The sequence below is a fragment of the Bos grunniens genome, chromosome 13, assembly GCF_055505025.1.
Source record: "Bos grunniens cultivar Pamir isolate PY7600 chromosome 13, Bosgru_T2T1.0, whole genome shotgun sequence".
NCBI classification, from domain to species: Eukaryota; Metazoa; Chordata; class Mammalia; order Artiodactyla; family Bovidae; genus Bos; species Bos grunniens.
The window spans coordinates 72,735,948-72,757,471 of NC_141177.1; the positions used below are offsets into that span (position 1 = coordinate 72,735,948).

The 21,524-nt window shown below is 50.0% G+C and overlaps 1 protein-coding gene across 4 annotated transcripts; it reads left to right on the forward strand.

The window, feature by feature from the left end:
• Positions 1-654: 654 nt before the first annotated feature.
• On the forward strand, positions 655-19,806 carry LOC147361225 (ninein-like protein). Of its 4 annotated transcripts, XM_086334965.1 has the most exons (8): positions 655-4,725; positions 5,012-5,116; positions 6,137-6,206; positions 11,512-11,670; positions 12,352-12,465; positions 15,299-15,469; positions 16,955-17,068; positions 18,846-19,806. In XM_086334965.1, exons 3-8 carry the CDS (start codon positions 6,186-6,188, stop codon positions 19,035-19,037), a joined length of 771 nt encoding a protein of 256 aa, XP_086191091.1. In that variant the 5' UTR covers positions 655-4,725; positions 5,012-5,116; positions 6,137-6,185; the 3' UTR covers positions 19,038-19,806. The 4 variants fall into 4 exon arrangements, with proteins under 4 accessions (XP_086191091.1, XP_086191093.1, XP_086191092.1 ...); XM_086334968.1 differs by lacking the exon at positions 655-4,725 and having other exon boundaries at positions 5,010-5,116; positions 18,846-19,796; XM_086334967.1 differs by lacking the exons at positions 655-4,725; positions 16,955-17,068; positions 18,846-19,806 and adding an exon at positions 16,678-16,936 and having other exon boundaries at positions 4,984-5,116.
• The last annotated feature ends 1,718 nt before the right edge of the window (positions 19,807-21,524 follow it).

Here is a 21,524-nt window from a genome sequence, read left to right on the forward strand (position 1 = left end):
CCCAGGTGGGTGGGCGGACAAAACAAGGCTCCATTCTTCAGCATCTGTAACCCTTGTTACAGGTCTGTTCAGGTCTTATGTTTCCTCCTGGGTCTGTCTTGGTAGATTGTTTCAAGGCATTTGGACATGGCCGTTTTTCAAATCTCCAGACCGGGCGTTGTACTGAATGGTCCTCAGCTTGGATGCCAGGTTAGATGCCTTCCTTATGGGGCCATCTTCTTTACTCTGATGTGTGGTCTTCTGTGAAACTGTCTTTGGAGTACATTCCCTCAGTTTTTTTTTAATCTGAAAATGTCTCAGCTTCTCTCCCATTTCTGAAGGCTGGTCTTCCTAGAAGCACAAACCTTGATGTGCAGTTGAAGGTTGCCCTCTGCCCTCTGCCCTCTGACCTGGGCAGGCTGCTCTGTGTGAGCGTCCATTTTCCATTGCTGCAGTGATGAGTTACCAGGAAGTCAGAGGCTTAAAGCATCATCACTTAGGATTTCACGGTGCTCGAGCCTGGAAGTCAGAAGTGCCTACGACTGGGCAGGAGTCTTGGTGTTGGCAGCTGCCTTCCTTTCTGGAAGCTCGGGAGGAAACCTGCAGGCCTCCCATTCTTTTTTTTTTTTTTTAAACTTTACATAATTGTATTAGTTTTGCCAAATATCAAAATGAATCCGCCACAGGTATACATGTGTTCCCCATTCTGAACCCTCCTCCCACCTCCCTCCCCATACCATCCCTCTGGGTCGTCCCAGTGCACCAGCCCCAAGCATCCAGTATCATGCATCGAACCTGGACTGGCAGCTCGTTTCTTACATGATATTTTACATGTTTCAGTGTCATTCTCCCAAATCTTCCCACCCTCTCCCTCTCCCACAGAGTCCATAAGACTGTTCTATACATCAGTGTCTCTTTTGCTATCTCGTACACCGGGTTATTGTTACCATCTTTCTAAATTCCATATATATGCATTAGTATACTGTATTGGTGTTTTTTCTTCTGGCTTACTTCACTGTGTATAATAGGCTCCAGTTTCATCTACCTCATTAGAACTGATTCAAATGTATTCTTTTTAATGGCTGAGTAATACTCCATTGTGTATATGTACCACAGCTTTCTTATCCATTCATCTGCTGATGGACATCTAGGTTGCTTCCATGTCCTGGCTATTATAAACAGTGCTGCAATGAACATTGGGGTACACGTGTCTCTTTCCCTTCTGGTTTCCTCAGTGTGTATGCCCAGCAGTGGGATTGCTGGATCATAAGGCAGTTCTATTTCCAGTTTTTTAAGGAATCTCCATACTGTTCTCCTTAGTGGCTGTACTAGTTTGCATTCCCACCAACAGTGTAAGAGGGTTCCCTTTTCTCCACACCCTCTCCAGCATTTATTATTTGTAGACTTTTGGATCGCAGCCATTCTGACTGGTGTGAAATGGTACCTCATAGTGGTTTTGATTTGCATTTCTCTGATAATGAGTGATGTTGAGCATCTTTTCATGTGTTTGTTAGCCATCTGTATGTCTTCTTTGGAGAAATGTCTGTTTAGTTCTTTGGCCCATTTTTTGATTGGGTCTTTTATTTTTCTGGAGTTGAGCTGTAGGAGTTGCTTGTATATTTTTGAGATTAGTTGTTTGTCAGTTGCTTCATTTGCTATTATTTTCTCCCATTCTGAAGGCTGTCTTTTCACCTTGCTAATAGTTTCCTTTGATGTGCAGAAGCTTTTAAGGTTAATTAGGTCCCATTTGTTTATTTTTGCTTTTATTTCCAATATTCTGGGAGGTGGGTCATAGAGGATCCTGCTGTGATGTATGTCCGAGAGTGTTTTGCCTCTGTTGTCCTCTAGGAGTTTTATAGTTTCTGGTCTTACGTTTAGATCTTTAATCCATTTTGAGTTTATTTTTGTGTATGGTGTTAGAAAGTGTTCTAGTTTCATTCTTTTACAAGTGGTTGACCAGATTTCCCAGCACCACTTGTTAAAGAGATTGTCTTTAATCCATTGTATATTCTTGCCTCCTTTGTCAAAGATAAGGTGTCCGTATGTGCGTGGATTTATCTCTGGGCTTTCTATTTTGTTCCATTGATCTATATTTCTGTCTTTGTGCCAGTACCATACTGTCTTGATGACTGTGGCTTTGTAGTAGAGCCTGAAGTCAGGTAGTTTGATTCCTCCAGTTCCATTCTTCTTTCTCAAGATCGCTTTGGCTATTCGAGGTTTTTTGTATTTCCATACAAATTGTGAAATTATTTGTTCTAGCTCTGTGAAGAATACTGTTGGAAGCTTGATAGGGATTGCATTGAATCTGTAATTTGCTTTGGGTAGTATACTCATTTTCACTATATTGATTCTTCCAATCCATGAACATGGTATATTTCTCCATGGCCTCCCATTCTTGATCCACACCTTCCTCCTCTGATGCCAGCAGTGACTAGTTGGTCCTCCTCGTGCTCCATCCTGACTCCCAGTCTTCTGCCTGCTCTTCCACAGAGAAGGGCCCTAGTGGACAGTCTAGGACACTCTTTCCATCTAAGGGCAGTGAATTAGCAGCTTTAATTCTGTTTGTTGCATTGATTCCCCTTTGCTATGAAATAGCACATTTGCAGTTTCTGGATGCAGATGTCTTTTAGAGGCTGTTATTCTGTCTCCACAGGAGGTGATCTGAGTTGTGTCATCTGGTTGCTGTTAGCTTCTCCATCTTTTGTGGTTTTTCTTTGGTGTGTTTAGGTGTGTATTTCTTTCATTTTAACTTTTTATTGAAGTGTTATATGCACACACACAAAAATACACACGTGTATACAGTTGGAAGAATTGATGAATTGGACACATCTGTGTCACCACACCCAGAACACGTCCCCAGGGTCACTATTCCAAGTCGGGATAGTGGTAACCCCTTGGGGGGGGCTCTGGGGAACCCCATTTTTTGTTCTCGGTGCTGGTGTTCCTAAGAATGGAATTGTTGAGTCATAGGGCAGAGGTGCCGTTTTCTTTTTACTTACCATACTTAGAAATATTATGCCTGCTGAGTATATAGATTTGTGTCCTATGAAAATCTTTCAGATATTCTTTGTAAAATATTGCCTCTCCCCTCCGTGGCCTTTTCAGTTGGATGTATGATATTAGATCTTTTCACTTTTCCTGCTTTTCTTAACCTCTCTTTCATTTCTTGCAGCTTCTTTTCTGTACATGGCATGTTCTGGGTACTTATTCATATCTCTGTGTTCCAGGTCAGTGATTCGTTCTTCAGCTATATCTAATCTACCAGTGAGCTTTTCTTTTGACATTGATTTTTTTTTTCATTTTCTAACATTCTATTTGGTCCTGCCTGATCGTTTCTGATAGCTTCTTGCTTGCTTGTCCACTTTTTATTTCCATCTTTTATTTAAGTAAACATTTAATAATATTTATCCCAAGTTTGTGTCTGATAATTCCAATATCTGGGATCTAATTCTGTTGTTTTGGCTTCTTCTGACTCTCATCAGTGGTCCTTTCCCACATACGTTGTGGTGACCTTTGATTGTGAGCTCATGTTCACACGATGTTTATCTCTGGGACTCTTGAGAGCTGTAGTAGAGGGTTCTCCCTGCAGAAAGGATGTGTTTTGCTTTTTCCAAGAAGACTTGGGAGCCTCTTAATCTGAGACCGCTTAAGCTACTCCAGGGAACCAGCCCAGCACACGCACCCCTGGTGTGGTTTCTCCACACCGATGTAGGTGTTGGCCTCAGGGTGACGCTCAGGGCAACCCCATCTTTGTGCTGCTTGCTCACAGCTCTGATTTCAGCATTCGGGTTTTTGTTTAAGGCCCATGGAGGCTTCTATAACCTTCTGTGAGGACACCGCACCTTAAATGATCAGCTATGCACGGCTCTGGTTATCTGGTGAATGTGGAGGACTAGGATAAGGCAGCCACCATCTTATTCGAGGTCCAGGAAACTGGAAACAGAACCCCACCCACCACTGCCACCCACATACACACACAAACCTGTCTCGAATCAGTTTTGTTTACCATCCAGGAGCCTGAATAACAGTTCAAAATACAGATCTCATTGGAGATCACTCTCCTCATTGAAACCCTTCATTTCTTGTAAACTTCCATTGACTTCTGTGTCTTAATTTTTCTGTTTAGTTCCTCATGAGAAAATTGAAATCATACTTATGCTTATGGAGATACTTATGCTTGATATTATAAGAATAATATATTAAACATATGAGGTCATGTGCTTGAGTACTTTTAGATTGAAAAAACCAGAAGCTAATGCCAGGTAGAGACCTAATGTTTAGGGGAATAAGTGTCAGTGACACCAGCACATATGAAGGATAGATTTTCTGGGCGGCAGGTGTGGGTTTCAAGCTGCCTCCCCGTGCTCTTTATTGGTCAGTTGCTCATCTGTTGCACATCACTGGAGTTACCCTCCAGGGAGACTAAGAGCATTGGAAGCCAAGGGCTCCAGGCAGACTTGGCCTGGGCAGCCTCTGTCAGTACTTGCTTTCCCCTCCTGAAGGTTCCACGTTGCATCGGATCACCCTCCGTCTGCTGCCGCGGGCATCTTTCCAGTTTCCTCCAGTGCTGACCTCAGGGTGTAGGACAGGGGGCGCTCCCCATAGGATTCAGCTTCCTGAGTCCTCATGTTCCTCAGCTTTGTGCTCGGGGTCCCTGGGGGGATTTCCTTGCAACAACTCTGTGAGGACTCTCACCCAGCATCTTGCATTGGTGCCAGCTGTGAGCACGGTGACATTTCAGTGAAGGTAAGGAGATGCAGGAACGGGCCAGCTGTAAACACAGTGAACCAAGGTGCCGAACACACTAGTCACTGGCTCTTTTAGGAGCTAAGAAAGCTTTGTTTTTCTGTAGCTTATCTCTTGGGAGATGCAAGCCAGAGCAGGTTAACACTGGATACAGGGAGGGACTGGTGCCCTGTGTCCCCATCCAGGGAAGGAAAGTGGGGCTGTGGGTCATTGCAAGACCAGACTCTGTTGGGTGACCAGCTCCTGGAATTCCCACTCTTCTTTCTTTTTAAAATTTGTTATCCAGAATCGAGTTGGAAAAGCTTTCTGAAGAAAACACGCTCTTGAAAAATGAGCTGGGGAGGATCCAACAAGAGCTTGAAGCTTCAGAAAGGACGGAGGCTGCACAGAGGTAAGGGCCAGCTCATGGGTCCCACCCCAGCCACCCATCCCAGACACGGTTTGCTCATCACAGAAGAAGCTCAGAGGGCATTACTGTAGAAAGTGGGACGTGTTCACAGATAACCCACATTCCAGGAACAGTCAGCAGAGAACTGTGCTGCCCTCCGACCAGCCTTGATGCGCACGGGAGGGCTCAGGCGTCCTACAGAATACTCCATAGCGTGCTCAAGGGTCAGAGGAGGCATCCTGCATCCCTGTAGGGGCAGGAGGGCCTCTTACAACCTTCCTGGGCCAGGAGAATCTGTTTCTTCTTGTCCTGATGATGATTTCAGCCCTGCTGTTGTCCACGGTTCATTCCTGGTCTGTTGATTTCAGTGTGTCAGAGTCAGGGGTCTAGGGCAGGGGCCTGAGCACTGAGGCAGGAGCTGTGTGTATTGTAGAGGGATACTTGTTGGTAGATTTCAGCTTTCACTATCAGAGCCTCATCTAAGAAGGGTTTGGCTTTTTTTTTTTTTTTAATAAAATTCAAATGAGCTCAGCTGTAAACTGCTGAGAATGTGGTGTTGATTTGATAAAAAGTGCCTGACGATTAAAGTGTGGAATCCAGAGTGGATGGTCACCCAGCGATCACTGTTACATTACAGCAATTCTGAAATCTGAAAGGTTTCTTCCCTCCAAGAACCATTTTCCCTAAGTTTGGTGCTGGGGCCCTTTTGACAGCAGATGTCAGCAAATGTAAGGCTGTGTTGATCGTTATGCTTCTGGGTGTGAAGAGCACTCCCACGTGCTGGAGAGAGATTAACATGTGCTGTGCAACTGAGGAATGTCGTGGAGGGTTTGTTCTTACAGTGCTGGCAGGGTTCCTCTGGCTCCCAGGCTGGGATCCAATTGGACCAGCAGCAGTAACAGTGCAGGACAGTGACAGACCAGTGGCTGTAGGGTATCGAGAACAGGTGTACAAACCAGCACCATGGTGACCACGGTGAGCAATGACTCATCAGTGACACTGTTAACTTTGCTTCTTCAACAGGAAGGAAATTGAGGTTTTAAAGAGAGACAAGGAAAAGGTCTGCTCTGAGATGGAAGAGCTCCGCACACAGGTTAAGTATTGACCCCTGGTGTGAAACGGATGCCCCCCTCCCTTTTCCATTGTTTTGAAATAATCTCAAACTTGCAGAAAGGAAACACAGAACATTTTTATGGAAGTTACAAGAGTTGCTGGCCCATCAGCCCCTCCCACTCCAAGTTGGGGAATCACTGTGGATATGACGGGGTGTAGCCTCGTCAGCCACAGCCGGGACCTCGTGTGGCTTGTCTGCCTTTCCTTGTTCTTAGGACCTGGTGCTTTTGAAGGTTATAAGCAGTTGTTTTGGTGTGTCTAAAACTTCCTTATAATTGGATTCCGATTATGTGGGAACATCCCCTTCTCATTCTATCCTGTCCGGGGACACAAGCTTTAGTGACGTCCTTAGATTCTTGGTCAGGTGCTGTTGGCCAGGCTTCTTCACAAAGTTACTTTCCCCTTGGTAATTACGGAACATTTTATAGGAAAATCCTTTGAGATGATGTGAATGTCCTGTTCTTCATCAAACTCTCACCCAGTTGTTCTCCCTGTTTATTTAATGGGTTATAATATGTTACCATCAGTATTTATTTTCATGCTCAATTGTCCCAGATTTGGCTAATAAGAGCCCCCTCCTGGTGAGTTCTGGGCCCTCCAGACAGGTCCTGGTCATTATTTGAGTACTTCCTTACTTTCTAGTGTCCCATGATATTCCAGGTTCATCTGGTACTTCCCTTGCCCCAACCCTGGAAGCAGCCACTTCTCCAAGGAATCCTTGGTGACTTTTAGCTCAGAATGGTACGTGGAGACCAAGATTTGGGTACTGGGGGTGCTCACAGCTCCAGGATCATCACTATGTCCAAATACAGTTAGTGCATGGAACTAGGGAGTGTATATTTATGATGCTCACATGCATGTGGTTTCAGGTATATTTATTTGTACACCTCTCTACTAGAAATCATAAATTCAAACTCTGAAATTCCAATATCACAGGGATGGTTCTAGCTTTCTCTCTCTGTATTTATAACTTATTCCTCTAGCAGTGAAAAGCCTGGTCTCCATCATCCTCAGTGGATGGACTTACTGTTTGGTCAGTCCCCTTTAGCCTGCACGTGAATGCCCTTCTCACGCTGTTTAGCGCTGACCACCACACTGGTCTCCCTTTGAGCCACGAATAAGTGTTTTCTGCACTTGGTCTCTCTTACTGGCTTTCGTACCCAAGCACACAGCTAGGAGGGCTTCCCTTGTGACTCAGCTGCTAAAGAATCCACCTGTAGTGTGGGAGACCTGGGTTTGGTCCCTGGGTAGGGAAGATCCCCTGGAGAAGGGAAAGGCTACCTACTCCGGTATGCTGGCCTAGAGAATTCCAAGGGGTTGCAAAGAGTTGGACACGACTGAGCTTCTTTCACTTCACTTCACACAGCTTGGATGTGTCATTCTTTTTTATTTTTTTTTTAAATTGAAATTATTACTGAGAATTGCAGGCTCACATGTGGTTGTAAGACATATATTACAGTGGAATACACTCTGTCCAGTTTCCCCAGGGACCACGTTTTATTAAATTTTAGTATAGTGTCTGTGTTAGTATGCTAGGGCTGCCATAGCAAAGCACCGCAGACTGAGGGGCTTACACAACCAAGTTTATTTCCTCACAGTGCTCGGAGTTAGAAGTTCAGGTCAGGGCGGGGCTGGTTTCTTCTGAGGCCTCTCTCTGGTTTGTACACAACTGTCCTGCCTGTGTCTTCACATGGTCCTCCTTCAGATGCGTCTGTGTTGTCATCTCTTATTGGGGCACCATCATACTGCATTCATACGACCTCGTTTTACCTTAATCACCTCTTTCAAGACCCCGTCTCCAACTACACTCCCTCTGTACAGGATTGGAGGTTTGGGCTTCAACATTGAATTGGGGTGTGAGGGGGCGCAAGTCAGCCCTTAATGAACATCACAGTCAAGCTCTTGACATTGATGCATCCGTAGGTCTTACTTCCCCAGTTTTTTTTTTGCGGGGTGGGGGGTGGTGGTGTTCTTTTTCTTGGGGGAGGGGCTTCGTTGCCCCACGGCACGTGGCATCTTAGTTCCCCAACCAGGGATGGAACCCGAGTGTCCTGCCTCGGAAGGCAGGTTCTTAACCACGGGACCACCCAGAAAGTCCACGTGCTCCCGCAGCTTTGCTTATGCTCTCGTGTGGTGTCAGGTCTACACGGTTTTATTCCCTGTGCAGGTTCATGTCTCCACAACCCAGCTGCAGCGCCACTAGGTCCTTCATATTGTTCATTCACAGCGACATCCGCCATCTGTCTTTCTGCCCACCTATCTCAGCCCCAACAGCACCCTTACAGCAGAAAACAAAGAGGAACTGAAGAGCCTCCTGATGAAAGTGACAGAGGACAGCCAAACTTGTACCATTTCTCCAGTGACACACAAGGAGCCATCCCAAATGAGCTCTCTGGGACTGCCTCTCCACATACCACGGCTCCCTGCTGCGTGTCCACAGTAGTTTCTTCCTGCCACTGGATGGCATTCCAAGGCGTTAATGTCCCACAGCTCGTCTTCAGTTCAGTTCAGTCTCTCAGTCGTGTCCGACTCTGCGACCCTATGGACTGCGGCGTGCCAGGCTCCCCTGTCCATCACCAACTCCTGGAGCTTGCTCAGACTCATGTCCATCGCGTCGGTGATGCCTTCCCCCCATCTCATCCTCTGTCGTCCCCTTCTGCTCCTGCCTTCATTCTTTCCCAGCATCAGGGTCTTTTCCAATGAGTCAGTTCTTCACATCAGGTGGCCAAAGTATTGGAGTTTCAGCTTCAGCATCAGCCCTTCCAATGAATATTCAGGACTGATTTCCTTTAGGATGGACTCGTTGGTGTCTGCACCTTGCAGTCCAAGGGACCCTCAAGAGTCTTTTCCAACACCACAGTTCAAAAGCATCAATTCTTCGGCACTTAACTTTGTTTATGGTCCAACTCTCACATCCATACATGACTACTAGAAAAACCATAGCTTTGACTAGATGGACCTTTGTCAGTTTTTTAACATGCTATCTTGGTTGGTCATAGCTTTTCTTCCAAGGAGCAGGCGCCTTTTAATTTCGTGGCTACAGTTACCATCTGCAGTTATTTTGGAGCCCAAGAAAATAAAGTCTGTGACTGTTTCCATTGTTTTCCCATCTATTTGCCATGAACTGATGGGACCGGATGCCATGATCTTAGTTTTTTGAATGTTGAGTTTTAAGCCAACTGTTTCATTCTCTTTCACTTTCATCAAGAGGCTCTTCAGTTCCTCTTTGCCTTCTGCCATAAGGGTGGTGTCATCAGCGTATCTGAGGTTATTGATGTTTCTCCCGGCAATCTTGATTCCAGCTTGTGCTTCATCCAGCCTGGCATTTTGCATGATGTACTCTGCATGTAAGTTAAACAAGCAGGGTGACAATATACAGCCTTGACGTACTCCTTTCCCAATTTGGAACCAGCTTGTCTTAATGCTCACCTTTTAAAGGATGGCTGGGCTGATTCCAGTTTTGGGCCGTCACAGGAGCTGCAATGAACGTTCCTAGGCAGGTCTTTGTGTGGATGGTCTTCATTTCACGGGATAGATGCCCAGGAGACAATTACTCATCTGTACGGCAGCTACATGTCTAGTTTTATATGAAATTGCCCAGCTGTTTTCCAGAGCAGCTACTAAGAGTTAATGTTCCCGCCAGCGGCGTCTGCCAGGTCCAGTTGCCCCACATCCCTGTCCACACTTGGTGTTGTCACTCTTACTTTAGCCCGTCCAGGAGTGAGTGACACTGGGTCAGAACAGCTGGCGGGGGCTCCACTTGGCTATCCCCTCGCTGGTTCAGGCCTGGTAAAGAAGGAGGTTTCCCTCGAGGGCAGAGAGCAGAACGCTCTGTGTACTTCAAAACAGGCGCGGTCCTAGTCTACTCAGGCTCATACAGACGCCACAAGCAGGCAGCTTCAACTACAGGGTTTATTGTCCCAAGGTTCTCAAGGCCACGGTCAAGGCGGGGCCGGCCTGGTTCCCGTGAGGCTCTTCCAGGCTTGTGGGGAGCCCCTCTCACTGTGTCTTCTTATAAAGTCACTGTCCCATTGGATTAGGACCCCACCTTGCGAGCACATTTAACCTGAATTACCTGCCAGCAGCCTTGTCCCCAGACTGGTGACTTTGTGGACCCGGTTCTACCCACAGCAGCCACCTTGTTCAGGCCTCCAGCCTCTGGCTCCTGGTGAGCTGTGACGCTCTTCGCCTGTCTTTCTTGCTGGTTTTCAGAGCATTGGTTTGCCCTGTGACTTCAGTTCTCTGATGGGCCTGAGAAGAGTTGTTGACTTTCAGTTACTCAGCTTTTTCTTTGTTCTTGCTGGGAGGGTGGGAGTGCCGACTTCCAAGCTCTTTCCAGGCCAGAGTGGAAATGGCGTTTTGTTTTTCTCGTGGGTCTCTGCACGTTCACTGTCAGGACATAGAAGCGTAGTAGGTTTTCACCTGCCGACCTTGTGTCCTTGCTGAGCGCCCACTCACTCTGGGAGTGCATTTGTCACCTCTGGTTTCCCAGACTCCTGCTGTACCCTGGAGACACCCGCAGTTCCCATCTGCCTCTTCCCACCGCTGCCTGCCTCCCCGAGCCTGGCTGATACGGTGGGAACAGCCACCCTGGGGCGACAGTGATGCATCCGCCTAGCTGTGCATGAACCCTGCTCCGAGGCACAGAGGGCTTCAGACCCTCAGCCTCCGGAGCAATTGCTAGGGAAAAGCAGAGGTGCAAAACATGGTTTGTGTGAAGGCGTGTGACACACGGTTGGCGGTAACGAGCTTCCTTGTGTCGCCTGCTGGCTGCCATTTTTCCCAGGCCGCACCGCCAGCGTTCAGCATCCACTGTCTGCAAAGTGGGTCATTTCATCAGTGTGCTGTGTTTAATGACAGTGATCAGATTTTTAAAGAGAATCATGTGCCTCAGGTTTAGCTAGGGTTCTGGGTTTTTTTTTTCCTTCAACTTGTATAAGATAATGTCAGAAATAACTGTGGGAGAAGCAGTTCTCCAGAAACAGTGATGGGATGTTGATGGGATGTGAGTGCTCCTGGTGCCCAGCATTTATTTCTTGGGGGATTGATCACAGTTCATCCTCCACCTGGTGGCCTGAGAGCCCGTCACTCTGGGGACACTGAGCGAGTGCTTCACCCACTAGTTGCTAATAGCAACCCCACCCCCAGCTGTGATGACCAAAATGGTCTCCAAAGATTGCCAAGCATCCCCTGGGGAGAAGAGTGTCCCTGGTTGAGGACCCCTGGGATGCTGCTGGCTTAAAAAAATAACTTTCCTACCTGTGTTTTCTCCCTGTTTGTTCCAGAGTCAGAAGTGTAGGGATGAACTGTCCCAGCTCAACCACAGGGTCCTGCAGCTTGGAGAGGAGGCCTCTACCCACCAGACCCAAAGCGAGAAGAGTCCCGTCACCGTCCAGCTGCTGACACACAGACTGGAGGAGGCCGAGCTCCGGGAGGAGCTGCAGGTGAATGGCGGGCAGGGCAGGGAGGGGCAGGCAGCCCGGCCTAAAACAGACCAGGGACAGCCCTGACGTGCCTGCAGGTAATAAAGCAAGGGGCTTCACAAGCAAGCCCTGACAAATGTGTGAACTTCTAGCCGCTTTTGCAAAGCCTGGTACCTCTAGAGAAAGTAGCAGAAAGGAATTAAATCCTGATGATAGGAGCCTAAATTGGGGTGACCTCTCCAGAGGTCATTAGGCAAAACATACATCAAGAGTGGTCAAGAACGTTGGTGTGCTCTAACTTCATGATTCTGCTGTGGGAACTTTACTGAACATTGTGTATGGACTTAGATGAACATATTTTCATTGCTCTGGTGTTTATAATAGCACAACAGAATTGGAATCAGCTTTGAATCATCAACCGTATTGACTAAGTCAGTAAATTATGGTGCCGCCATTAAAAACCACATTTTTGAATAGTGTCTAATGCTCTGGACGTTATAAAAGAGAAAGCATGGCCCACGATGTCGTGGTGGCAGCATGTGTGTGTGTGGAGGAAGGGCCAGGAGATACAGCATGTCGGGTGTGCTGTGGTCACTGCTGACTTAAATTTTGTAATTCTTGCTTTTCTGAAGTTTCTGCATTAAGTACGTATCATGTTGCTAGTGTTCTTCTTATACTTGTGAAACCGATATTTAACAACAGGGTAACCAAATCCAAAAACTTGAACTTGAACTTGACCGCGTGACTCGGGACCGTCAGAGCCTGAGACTGGCACAGTCACAGCTGAGAGAGGCCCTTGAAGAGAGTCGGAACCAGGTGAGTGTGCATGGTGGTCCCAGGCTGAGGGGAGTCAGCCTCGCCTCTGACAGCCTGCACGGGACTAGTCCGGCCAAGGGCTTCACGGGGCTGGCTGAGGCCACACAGCTAGGGAGGCGCCCTCCAGGCCGAGGATTCAGTCAGGCCCCGTCCAGGGTCAGGTGGAATGCGAGTGAACCGTGTGAAGGGCTGTGCCTGTTCCCTCACGATGGCAGGCAGGCATAGCAGCACCTCTGGGTGTGCCCTCTGCAGGTGGAGGAGCCAGGGAACACGGAAGGTGGCCTCCGAGGTCCAGGCCGCGGGCGGAGCAGCCCCCGAGGGGACCAGCTGCTTGCCCTGGTGGAGCCCGGGTGTCACACGCCTGTTCATGTGTGTGGCAGTGCTGCCAATGCCCTGCACTTGTCTGATGCCTGCCAGGCTCAGAGATGCAGCAGCGGGGAGGCAGGGAGCTCACAGGCTGGGACACACAGATGTGAGCAGAGTGGGCCCAGGAGGGGTGGTGGGTGCCTGCCAGAGTGAGGTGCTGGGACGCAGGGCTGGTTCTTCCGAGGAGCTCGAGCAGGAGGAGAGGAGGGAGCTGATGGTGTGAGGTGCCCTGAGGGCCTCAGGCCCTGGTGGACTCAGACATGGGGTGCGCTTGGAGAGCCGGGGTCTGCAGGGGGAAGGGGCTGTGAGAGAGGGTCTAAGCCTCGTGTCTCTGCTCAGCCTGGCACCAGGTTCCCCACCTGGCCCCTGGTCTGACCCCTGGACTTAGCTGTGGACACCTGGTGTGAGAGGTCACTTCTCAGATGGCCCAGGTTGCAGAAGGGTCTGTCTGCATGTGGGACCCCTCCCTGTCCAGGGTCTTAGGAGGGGCTGGCAGACCCCTGTGGGCCCAGCCCCCCACTGTCAGCAGGCACTTTCTCCAAGGTGTCTCTGTGTACTGGGGGCTCCCTTCCCTGTTTGTAGTGCAAAAGGAACCTTGAGAAATTGCTGGACTGGTTTGAGCCTTTGAGGTGGAGAAGACAGATCCACCCATGGGCAGCAGGACTGGGCTGCCGGAGGCTTCCATGCCGCTGGAGTTGGGGGATGCCCAGCACTCAGCCACTGTCACAGGCAGGAGCAGCTACCGTGAGGCAGCTGGTGTCACCATTGGTGAGTTAGATGAGGACCCCCCAAAACATGCCTGGATGAAAGTGTGCTGTGGGCAGGGGCACCTGCACTGGCCTCTGTGGCATCGGGTCCTTGTTGCGTGGCAACCAAGCACCCAGGAAGGGCAGACAAGCATCCAGGCTGCTGAGCACTGCGCCAGGGGTTTCCTTAGCATCACTGCCCCACATTTGGCTGGGCCAGCCTGGATTCAGGGTGGAGAGGTCCGCCATCGTCTGAGGGGCTCACTGCCCCACCCCAGCACCCAGAACACGGAGGCCCTGGCTTCCTGGCTGCAGGGGCCCCACTTCTCTTCTGGGGACATCCTGCCTTCTCACGTGGTGGTCGAGCAGGGCTCTCCGGAGCGGGCCCACTCTCCACCCACACCTTGTTTTACAAGGAGGGCCTCAGGGGCACTCAGCTGGGCCGTGCTGAATACTGCCTGGTCTAGGAGAGTGGACGGTGAGGCCTGTGGTCAGGCTTCAGGGCTAAGCAGAGCATCGGCTGCAGGAGGCAACAAGGCACCCAGGCAGGTGTGTGGGACTCAGACCTGGGCAGGAGTGACTGCATAGTGATCATCCGAAGCTCTAAAGCCACAGGGAGGCGGCTACGTCTGGTGGAGGGTGTGTGAGAACTTTCCTCCCCTCTCTTCATCCCAGGAGCGTGGCAGCTGCTCCGCTGGACCTGTGTGTGTGGTGTGCTTCTGGGGGTCTGTCTGGGGAAACTGCCCAGGGTGGCCCCTCAGACACGGTGACACAGGCCAGTGAGGGAGTAGGGCTGTGGCTCACAGTTTCACCCCTGCCCGGCCAGGATGGCCAGTGCCCTCCTCCCCTGCCTGCCCTCAGCAGGGCCCCTGGTGGAGCCGCCGCCTCTCCCGTCCACGGGGTCTCAGAGAGCAGGTCTGTGTGCTCCAGACGAGGCCGCCGGAGCCCGTGGTGTAAATGGTGTTTAGATGGCCTCCCAGGCGCTCCATTCAGGGAAAGTGGCCAGGCTCTGGGCAGCCTGGTGCCAGCGATCCCGTGGGTTCTGTGCCCAGGAAGCAGGTGGCCGAGTCCGTCCACATCCACACCTCTCCAGATGCTGTGCAACCACCTCCGGGGCCCTGGCCACAGCCCGTCTCAGGAGCATGAGCTCTACATTTAGAGGGAGGCTGCTCTATGCTGCTGGTGTGAGTCCCATTATTGAAGGAATTAAACCCAGCAAAGAACCCAGGGGATAAACAGGACAGAATAACTTGATCCTCCCAGGATCCGGTACGAGGTCACAGGGAGGGCTACAGGCAGGCCTTCCAGGCTCTCAGGGTGCAGAAGCACCCCTGAATGGACTCTGTGTTAGTCGCTCAGTCCCATCCGATTCTTTGCAACCCCATGGACTTTATCTTGCCAAGCCCTTTGTCCCTGGTATGCTCCAGGCAAGAATATTCGAGTGGGTTGCCATGCCGTTCTCCAGGGGATCTTCCCAACACAGGGACCAAATCCACGTATCCCGTGTCTCCTGCATTGCAGGCGGATTCTTTACCGTCTGAACTACCAGGAAATGGAGTGTGGGCATCAGATAAATAGACTCTTTAGAAATTGTGGGCTCTGCTGGACACACCCTTCCCTTGTGGGGTGCCTACCAGGTAGAAATGCAGTTTTCTGTGTCTGGTGGTGACCCTTTAGCTCTGGGCAGTCACCGCACAACTGCTGTGCCTTTTCCCCGGCAGCTGTATGGAGCCACCCAGAGGCTGCAGCTGGCCCAGTCGCAGCACACCCAGCGGGTACAGCAGCTGCGGGAGGAGATGGCACAGCTCGTGCCTGCAGTCCGCGTGGCCGAGCTGCAGCGGCTGCTGGAAGGGGAGCGGTGGGGGGCACGGCGGCTCCAGGAGGAGGCCCAGGTGAGTGGGGACCAGGCTCGGGGGCCAGCTGGGGGTGATGGGGAGGGCGAGTAGGCTTTCTGGTGCCAAGGCGAGGATGGCCTGACAGCCCTCCCACCATGTGGGATGTTTATGGAAGCCACGGGACCCGGCTTCCGCTGGGAGCTGGTGGGCATTGAGCGGCCGACCCTGAGTCCCCCAGCCTGTTTTCTGGGCTGTGTGTGTCTGTAGCCAGCCACACACGTGACCTGCTTCCAGGTCTGAAAGGTGGTGATAGAAAGGCCACAAGAGAGGGATGGGCAGGGATAGCTTTTCAGGAGTGTAGGCAGGTGCAAAGGTCCTGGGGTGGGCTGTGCTTGGCATGTTTCAAAGCAGCAAGGGGTGTGGGGTGCTGGTTGGACAAGAGATCAGCACAGTGACAGCATGGACTTGGGGAGCCCTGCTGTGTGCCAGGCTCACATGCAGAAACAGAGCTGCTGCCTTAAAAGGGCAGCAGAACAGTGGCTCAGCGCGTGCACTGTGGGGAACTGGATCCTGGCTCCACCACCTGAGCCGAGTGGTTTAACTGAGTGAGTGATTCAACTCTCTGTGCTTCCATTTCTTTCAACCTCTGGTGGCAGTGGTTCCCACCTCAGAGCAGTCTCTCAGGCATCAGTGAGTGAGCACCTCAAAGTGCGAGCCTGGGGAAGCACATTTGGGTCCTCAAAGTTCATGGGTCAGTGGGAGGGTGAGGAGCGGCAGAGAGCTAGGTGCCTTCCTGAGGAAGCAATTTGTGCAAGATTGGAAAGGTGGGTAGAATCTGACATTTGTAAAACACAAATTTTAACGAAGAACAGCCTTATAGCATTATGCAAACACGTTGTGCTGGAGAGACATTTAAGCTAGGACAGATTATTGACAAAGGAAATTTAGTCAGAGATCCCCTAGAAAGACTACCATGATTGGGGAAACTCAACTTTGAGTCATTTAGGATTAAAATCCTAGGACAAAGAGTCTCTTATCTGTTCACACGACAGTGAGAAGTGCAGCTTGGTGGCTTGTGAGACATTTCTAACCATCCCTCCCTATAGATGAAAGGTTAGCCAGATACTCAGATTTTGTACACTTCAGCTGATTTCCATTCTAAAGTAAATAAGCCTGAGATGATTCTTTTTATTTTATTTTATTTTTTTACGAACGAGGCAATTTATTAACCCAGCATCATTTGTTCTAATGCTTCTTGTTGGCAGCTGCCACCTGTCCAGCGATCCCGTCCAGATCTTTCTGTCCCTGAGGCGTCAGTTTGCGGCCCCCATCTTGGTCCTTTTCCACCATTTTCAGCCAATGTACCGTGTTGATCTCTGCCACTGCTCTGCTGCTAAGTCACTTCAGTCGTATCCAACTCTGTGCGACCCCATAGACGACAGCCCACCAGGCTCCCCCGTCCCTGGGATTCTCCAGGCAAGAGTACTGGAGTGGGGTGCCATTGCCTTCTCTGGTGTTGATCTCTAACCTCCTCTTATTCAGGAAGCACATGAAAAGCAGCTGAAAGCAACAGAAGAGCGGGTGGAGGAGGTGGAAATGATTCTGAAGAACATGGAAGTGCTCCTCCAAGAGAAAGTGGGTGAGCTGAAGGAACAGGTGAGTGATGGACGCCTCCTTTGGGCGTCCCGGTAGCTAATGAGGGAGACAGGACCCCAGAGAACCCTGTGTCCTGCGGAAGTGCTGAGAAGGGGAGAGGAGGGCAGGGAGAGGGGAGAGAGAGGCCTTGCTGTCCTATGAGGTCTGCTTGCTGCTCCAGGAAGTGAAATGTGAGCATCTGTGGAAATGCTTAGTTCCACAGTGACCGAATGTGGTTTACCTGGAGCGCCCTGAGCCGCGTCCCCAGTTCGAGTCACTCCACGCAGGCTGCCTGCTCCAGACCCCCACTCCCACCTGTGTAGCCCCTGCCCTGCCGGCACCACCGCCCTCCAACCTTTTCCGTCCCTGGGTCCTCACTTTCCTTCCCAATCATCAGACTCCTGGTGACCCCCTACCCCCAGTCACTCTTGGTAAAACCTCAACCCCAAGTAAATCTTGAGGCTCCTACATGCTGGGGGAGGGGGCGGGTAGGGGTTGACTGTCCCTACTGCCGCCTTTCCCCCCTCCCTGTCTGGGGGGCCCTTCCGCTCTGACCCCCAGCCCCTCTCCCCTCCTCTCAGTTGTGACTTGGGCTGTGTCCCCGTAAGACCAGAAGGTCCCAGAGAAATGGCTGTGCGCTCAGCTCGCCCAGCCCCGCTTCTGCCGCCCCCTCTCCGGTCTCCTCAGCACCGCCTTCCGGAGCCCGGTGCTCCCAGCGAGTTCTCTGCTGCCTTGACAGGCGCCCCTTCAGAGCTGTCTGCTCCCAGCCGCCCGGCCACCCAGGGGCCCGTCTGGCTCTTCGGCGCGGCCCTCGGTGCGGAGCAGAGCTCCCATCGCGCACCCCGCGCCCCGTCTTTTGGTCCTGACAGCTGGGCTCCTCGTCTCCTCTGCCAGCCCCTCAGCAGCAGCAGTCTTCCTTAGATACGTTGGAGCTGCGGCCTGCCTCAGAGTAGACAGCGGCTTCTCCGGTGGCCTCGAGATCCTGCAGGACCTGGCCCCCTCCCCTCGGCCCCTCGCCCAGCCGGCGTGGCGGCCCTGCCTTCCTCACGGGCCTCCTGGCCGTTCCTGCCACCGCGCATGCGCCGGCCTCTGCCCGGGAGGTTTGCGTCAGGCAGCCGCCCGCGCGTCCTCCATGCTTCTTTCAGGTCTCTGTGCACCTCAGGCTCAGCCTTGTGTCCCCCGCCTGGGTTCTCTGTTAACACGCCACCTGACACTGCGCGCTCTGCTGGCTCCTGTTAGAACACGTGCCTGTGGGAGCAGGGCCGTGGCCGGGCAGCACTGGCCCGCAGAGCTGCTTGGTAGCTACTTGAGTGAGTGGCCTCAGCGCGGACTTTCAAAGCCCAAAGCCGGGACCCCTGCGTCTTTGCATCTTGACTAGTGTATCCTGTGTCCCCATCACTGAAGCCCCTGTCGGTGTCGTGTGGGTGGCACCCAAGGTGCCTCGGTGCGTCCCGGCTGGCATGGTGGGCCTGCAGAGCGCACTGAGATAAGGCCATCATTTGGGTACTCTTGACAGTTTCCTCATTGATTTTTGGAGGCCTCTTGTCTTCATTTCGTGATACATCAATTTGTACAAAGTTGGCTTAAATTTTCTCTACCACATAGTTCGTCAGTTTCCTCTCTCATGCCAGGATAACAAAACCTGTCATTACATCCAACATGTCTCTGATTTGTAAGGTTCCCCAAACTAGTCTGAACGCGTGTGGAGGAATAGGAAGGGAGAGCTGGTGGCGTGGCGTGGCTGCGTTAGACGTGCAGTAAGTAAAGTAAAGACGTGGTGGCTTTCTCCCCTCTCCAGTTTGAAAAGAACACCCGATCTGATCTGCTGCTCAAGGAGCTCTATGTGGAAAATGCTCACCTGACAAAAGCGCTTCAAGTCACTGAAGAGAAGCAACGAGGTGCTGAGAAAAAGTCCCGATTCTTGGAAGAAAAAGTTAGAGCTCTCAGCAAACTGCTCAGCAAGATTGCTACAGCATCCCTCGCTGTGTAGACTGCTTTTCTTCCTGGAGTTCGTTTTGAAAGAACATCTTTAAAGTAAACCACTGTGACGCTGTAACTTATTGTGGCTCACTGGCTGTACACCCCTGGATAGACGAGGATTGTGATTCTGTTTATCTCACAAGCATTTAATGAAGGTCTGTGTGCCAGAGGCTGGGGAAATAGGTTGGAAAAGACTACTTTTTTTTTTAGTGGTCCTTGGGTAACTTCCAGAGTTACATTCCTAATTTTGCTACTGACAAGCAAAACAGATTATGGGGTTCCCAGCAAGGTAAATGGTAAAATAAAGCAATTTTAATGTTGCACTTCTGACCTTGGCTACAGAGATTCAAATGCAAAGTCAGGGCTCTATAGTTTTACCATTGCACTGTTAGTGCTATGGGTTTAGTCACTGGCATTCTCGTTGGTGGATTGATATAGACACTCCAGAAATGTACTTTCTGTGACTTTCAACTGGCGATAAGGGATAGAGGAAGGAAGCCTTTTTGTCAGGGCCTGTTCCACCACGAGGGAGTCTAGACAGTGCTGGTATTTTAGGGCTGTGGACTCAGGGAGGATGGTATCCATTGTGAATGCAATCTTTTCCTCATTGAAATGTCATCACACTGGAAAGTGTATGATATGTTTAAAAAAAAAAAAGGGAAAAAATATAGTTTTATATCCAAGATATACATAAAGTATGGTCATTTGGTTTATCAGAATAAACTACTGTAATATGAAGTCACTGTATTTGCAATAAAATCCTTTTCTATTAAAACCGATTAACTTCTAGATATTTTTTAAACTAAAATATTTCAGAGATATAGAACAATAGTTCTATAGGAAGCACTCATATGTACTACATGAACATGCAGATGTGTTAAGGACGTTGTTACAGCATCCTGGACAGAGGCCCAGTCCCTGTTCTACTGCAGCCAACCTCTCTCCCCGTCCTGGTGGCCTCCACTCTCCCGAAGCTGCTGCACGCCCCCTCCCCTCTGTCTGTCTGCACATTTACTGTCCGTGCTTGAATGAGAAAAGCCTTAAACCGGGGGAATAGATGGAAAGATCAGATCTGGGGTAGGAGGACTCAACAACATAAAGTGGGCTCTTCTCTCCATGCAACTCTGGTCGCTTAACCTATGACAAAGGAGGCAAGGATGGACAGTGGAGAAAACCCTCTTCAATAAGTGGTGCTGGGAAATCTGGACAGCTACAGTGAAAGAATGAAATTAGGACATTCTCTGATACCATACACAAAAGTATACTCAAAATGGACCAAAGACCTAAATGGAAACTTTTAGAGGAAAACGTAGGCCGAACACACTTTGAGGGAATTCTCTGGCAGTCCAGGGTTAAGACTTGGCACTTTCACTGCTGTGGGCCTGAGTTCGATCCCCGGTCAGGGAACTAGGATCCCACAAGTCTCATGGCACAGCGAAAAAAAAAAAGCACTCTGACATAAACTGCAGAACTATCCTTTTTGATCCATGTCTTTGAATACTGAAAAATAAAAATAAACAAAGGGAACTTAATTATACTTAAAAGCTTCTGCACACCAAAGGAAACAAAAACAAAATAAAAAACTAACAGGGAAAATATATTTGCAAAGGCAGCAACTGACAAGGGATTAATCTCCAAAATATACAAATGTAGCTCTATGTCAAAAAAATAAAAATAAAAAACCAAAAACCCAATTTAGAAATGGGCAACACAAATAAATAAAAATAAAAAATAGAAATGGGCAGAAGACGTTAATAGTTCTCCAAAGAAGATAGACAGATTGCCATGAAATGATGGCACATGAAATGATGGTCAGCATCACTAATTATCAGAGAAATGCATGACAGAACTGCAATGAGGTATCACATCACACTGGTCAGAGTGGCTATCATCCAAAAGTCTACTAATAATAAAGGCTGGAGAGGGTGTAGAGAAAAGGAAACCCTCCTACATTATTGGTAATACTGTGAATTGGTACAGCCACTATGGAGAACAGTATAGAAATTCCTTAAAAAGCTGAAAATATACTAGAACTACTGTATGATTCAGAAATCCCACTCTGGGGCATATATCTGGAGAAAACTATAATTCAAAAAGATACACATACTCCAATGTTCATTCCAAACTGCCTTCCCATCCAAGGTTGCCACATCCCATTGAGCAGAGTGCCCCATGCTACACAGTAGGAAAGACAATTGAGTTTTCAACCTTGGGTCCATCACTTACTGTCTGAGTGACTTTGGTGAGGTTACGTAACCTTTCCGAGGGGAGCAGCTACTCACCCTCTGCTGGAGGAACCAGGGAGATGGGTCCCCTCTGTCCCCTCCCCAGCAGTGCATTCCTTGGCCCTGGTCCACCGGTACTTTGTCTTGTCCAAGCAGACGTGTTTAGGCCTGAGTTGTGCTCCTCTTCAGTCGAGGACCTTCATCATTAGCCTTCCTCTACCCACCACCCTGGGGTCTGGGGCCTGGTGCCCACCTGTCCAGGCCCACTGCCT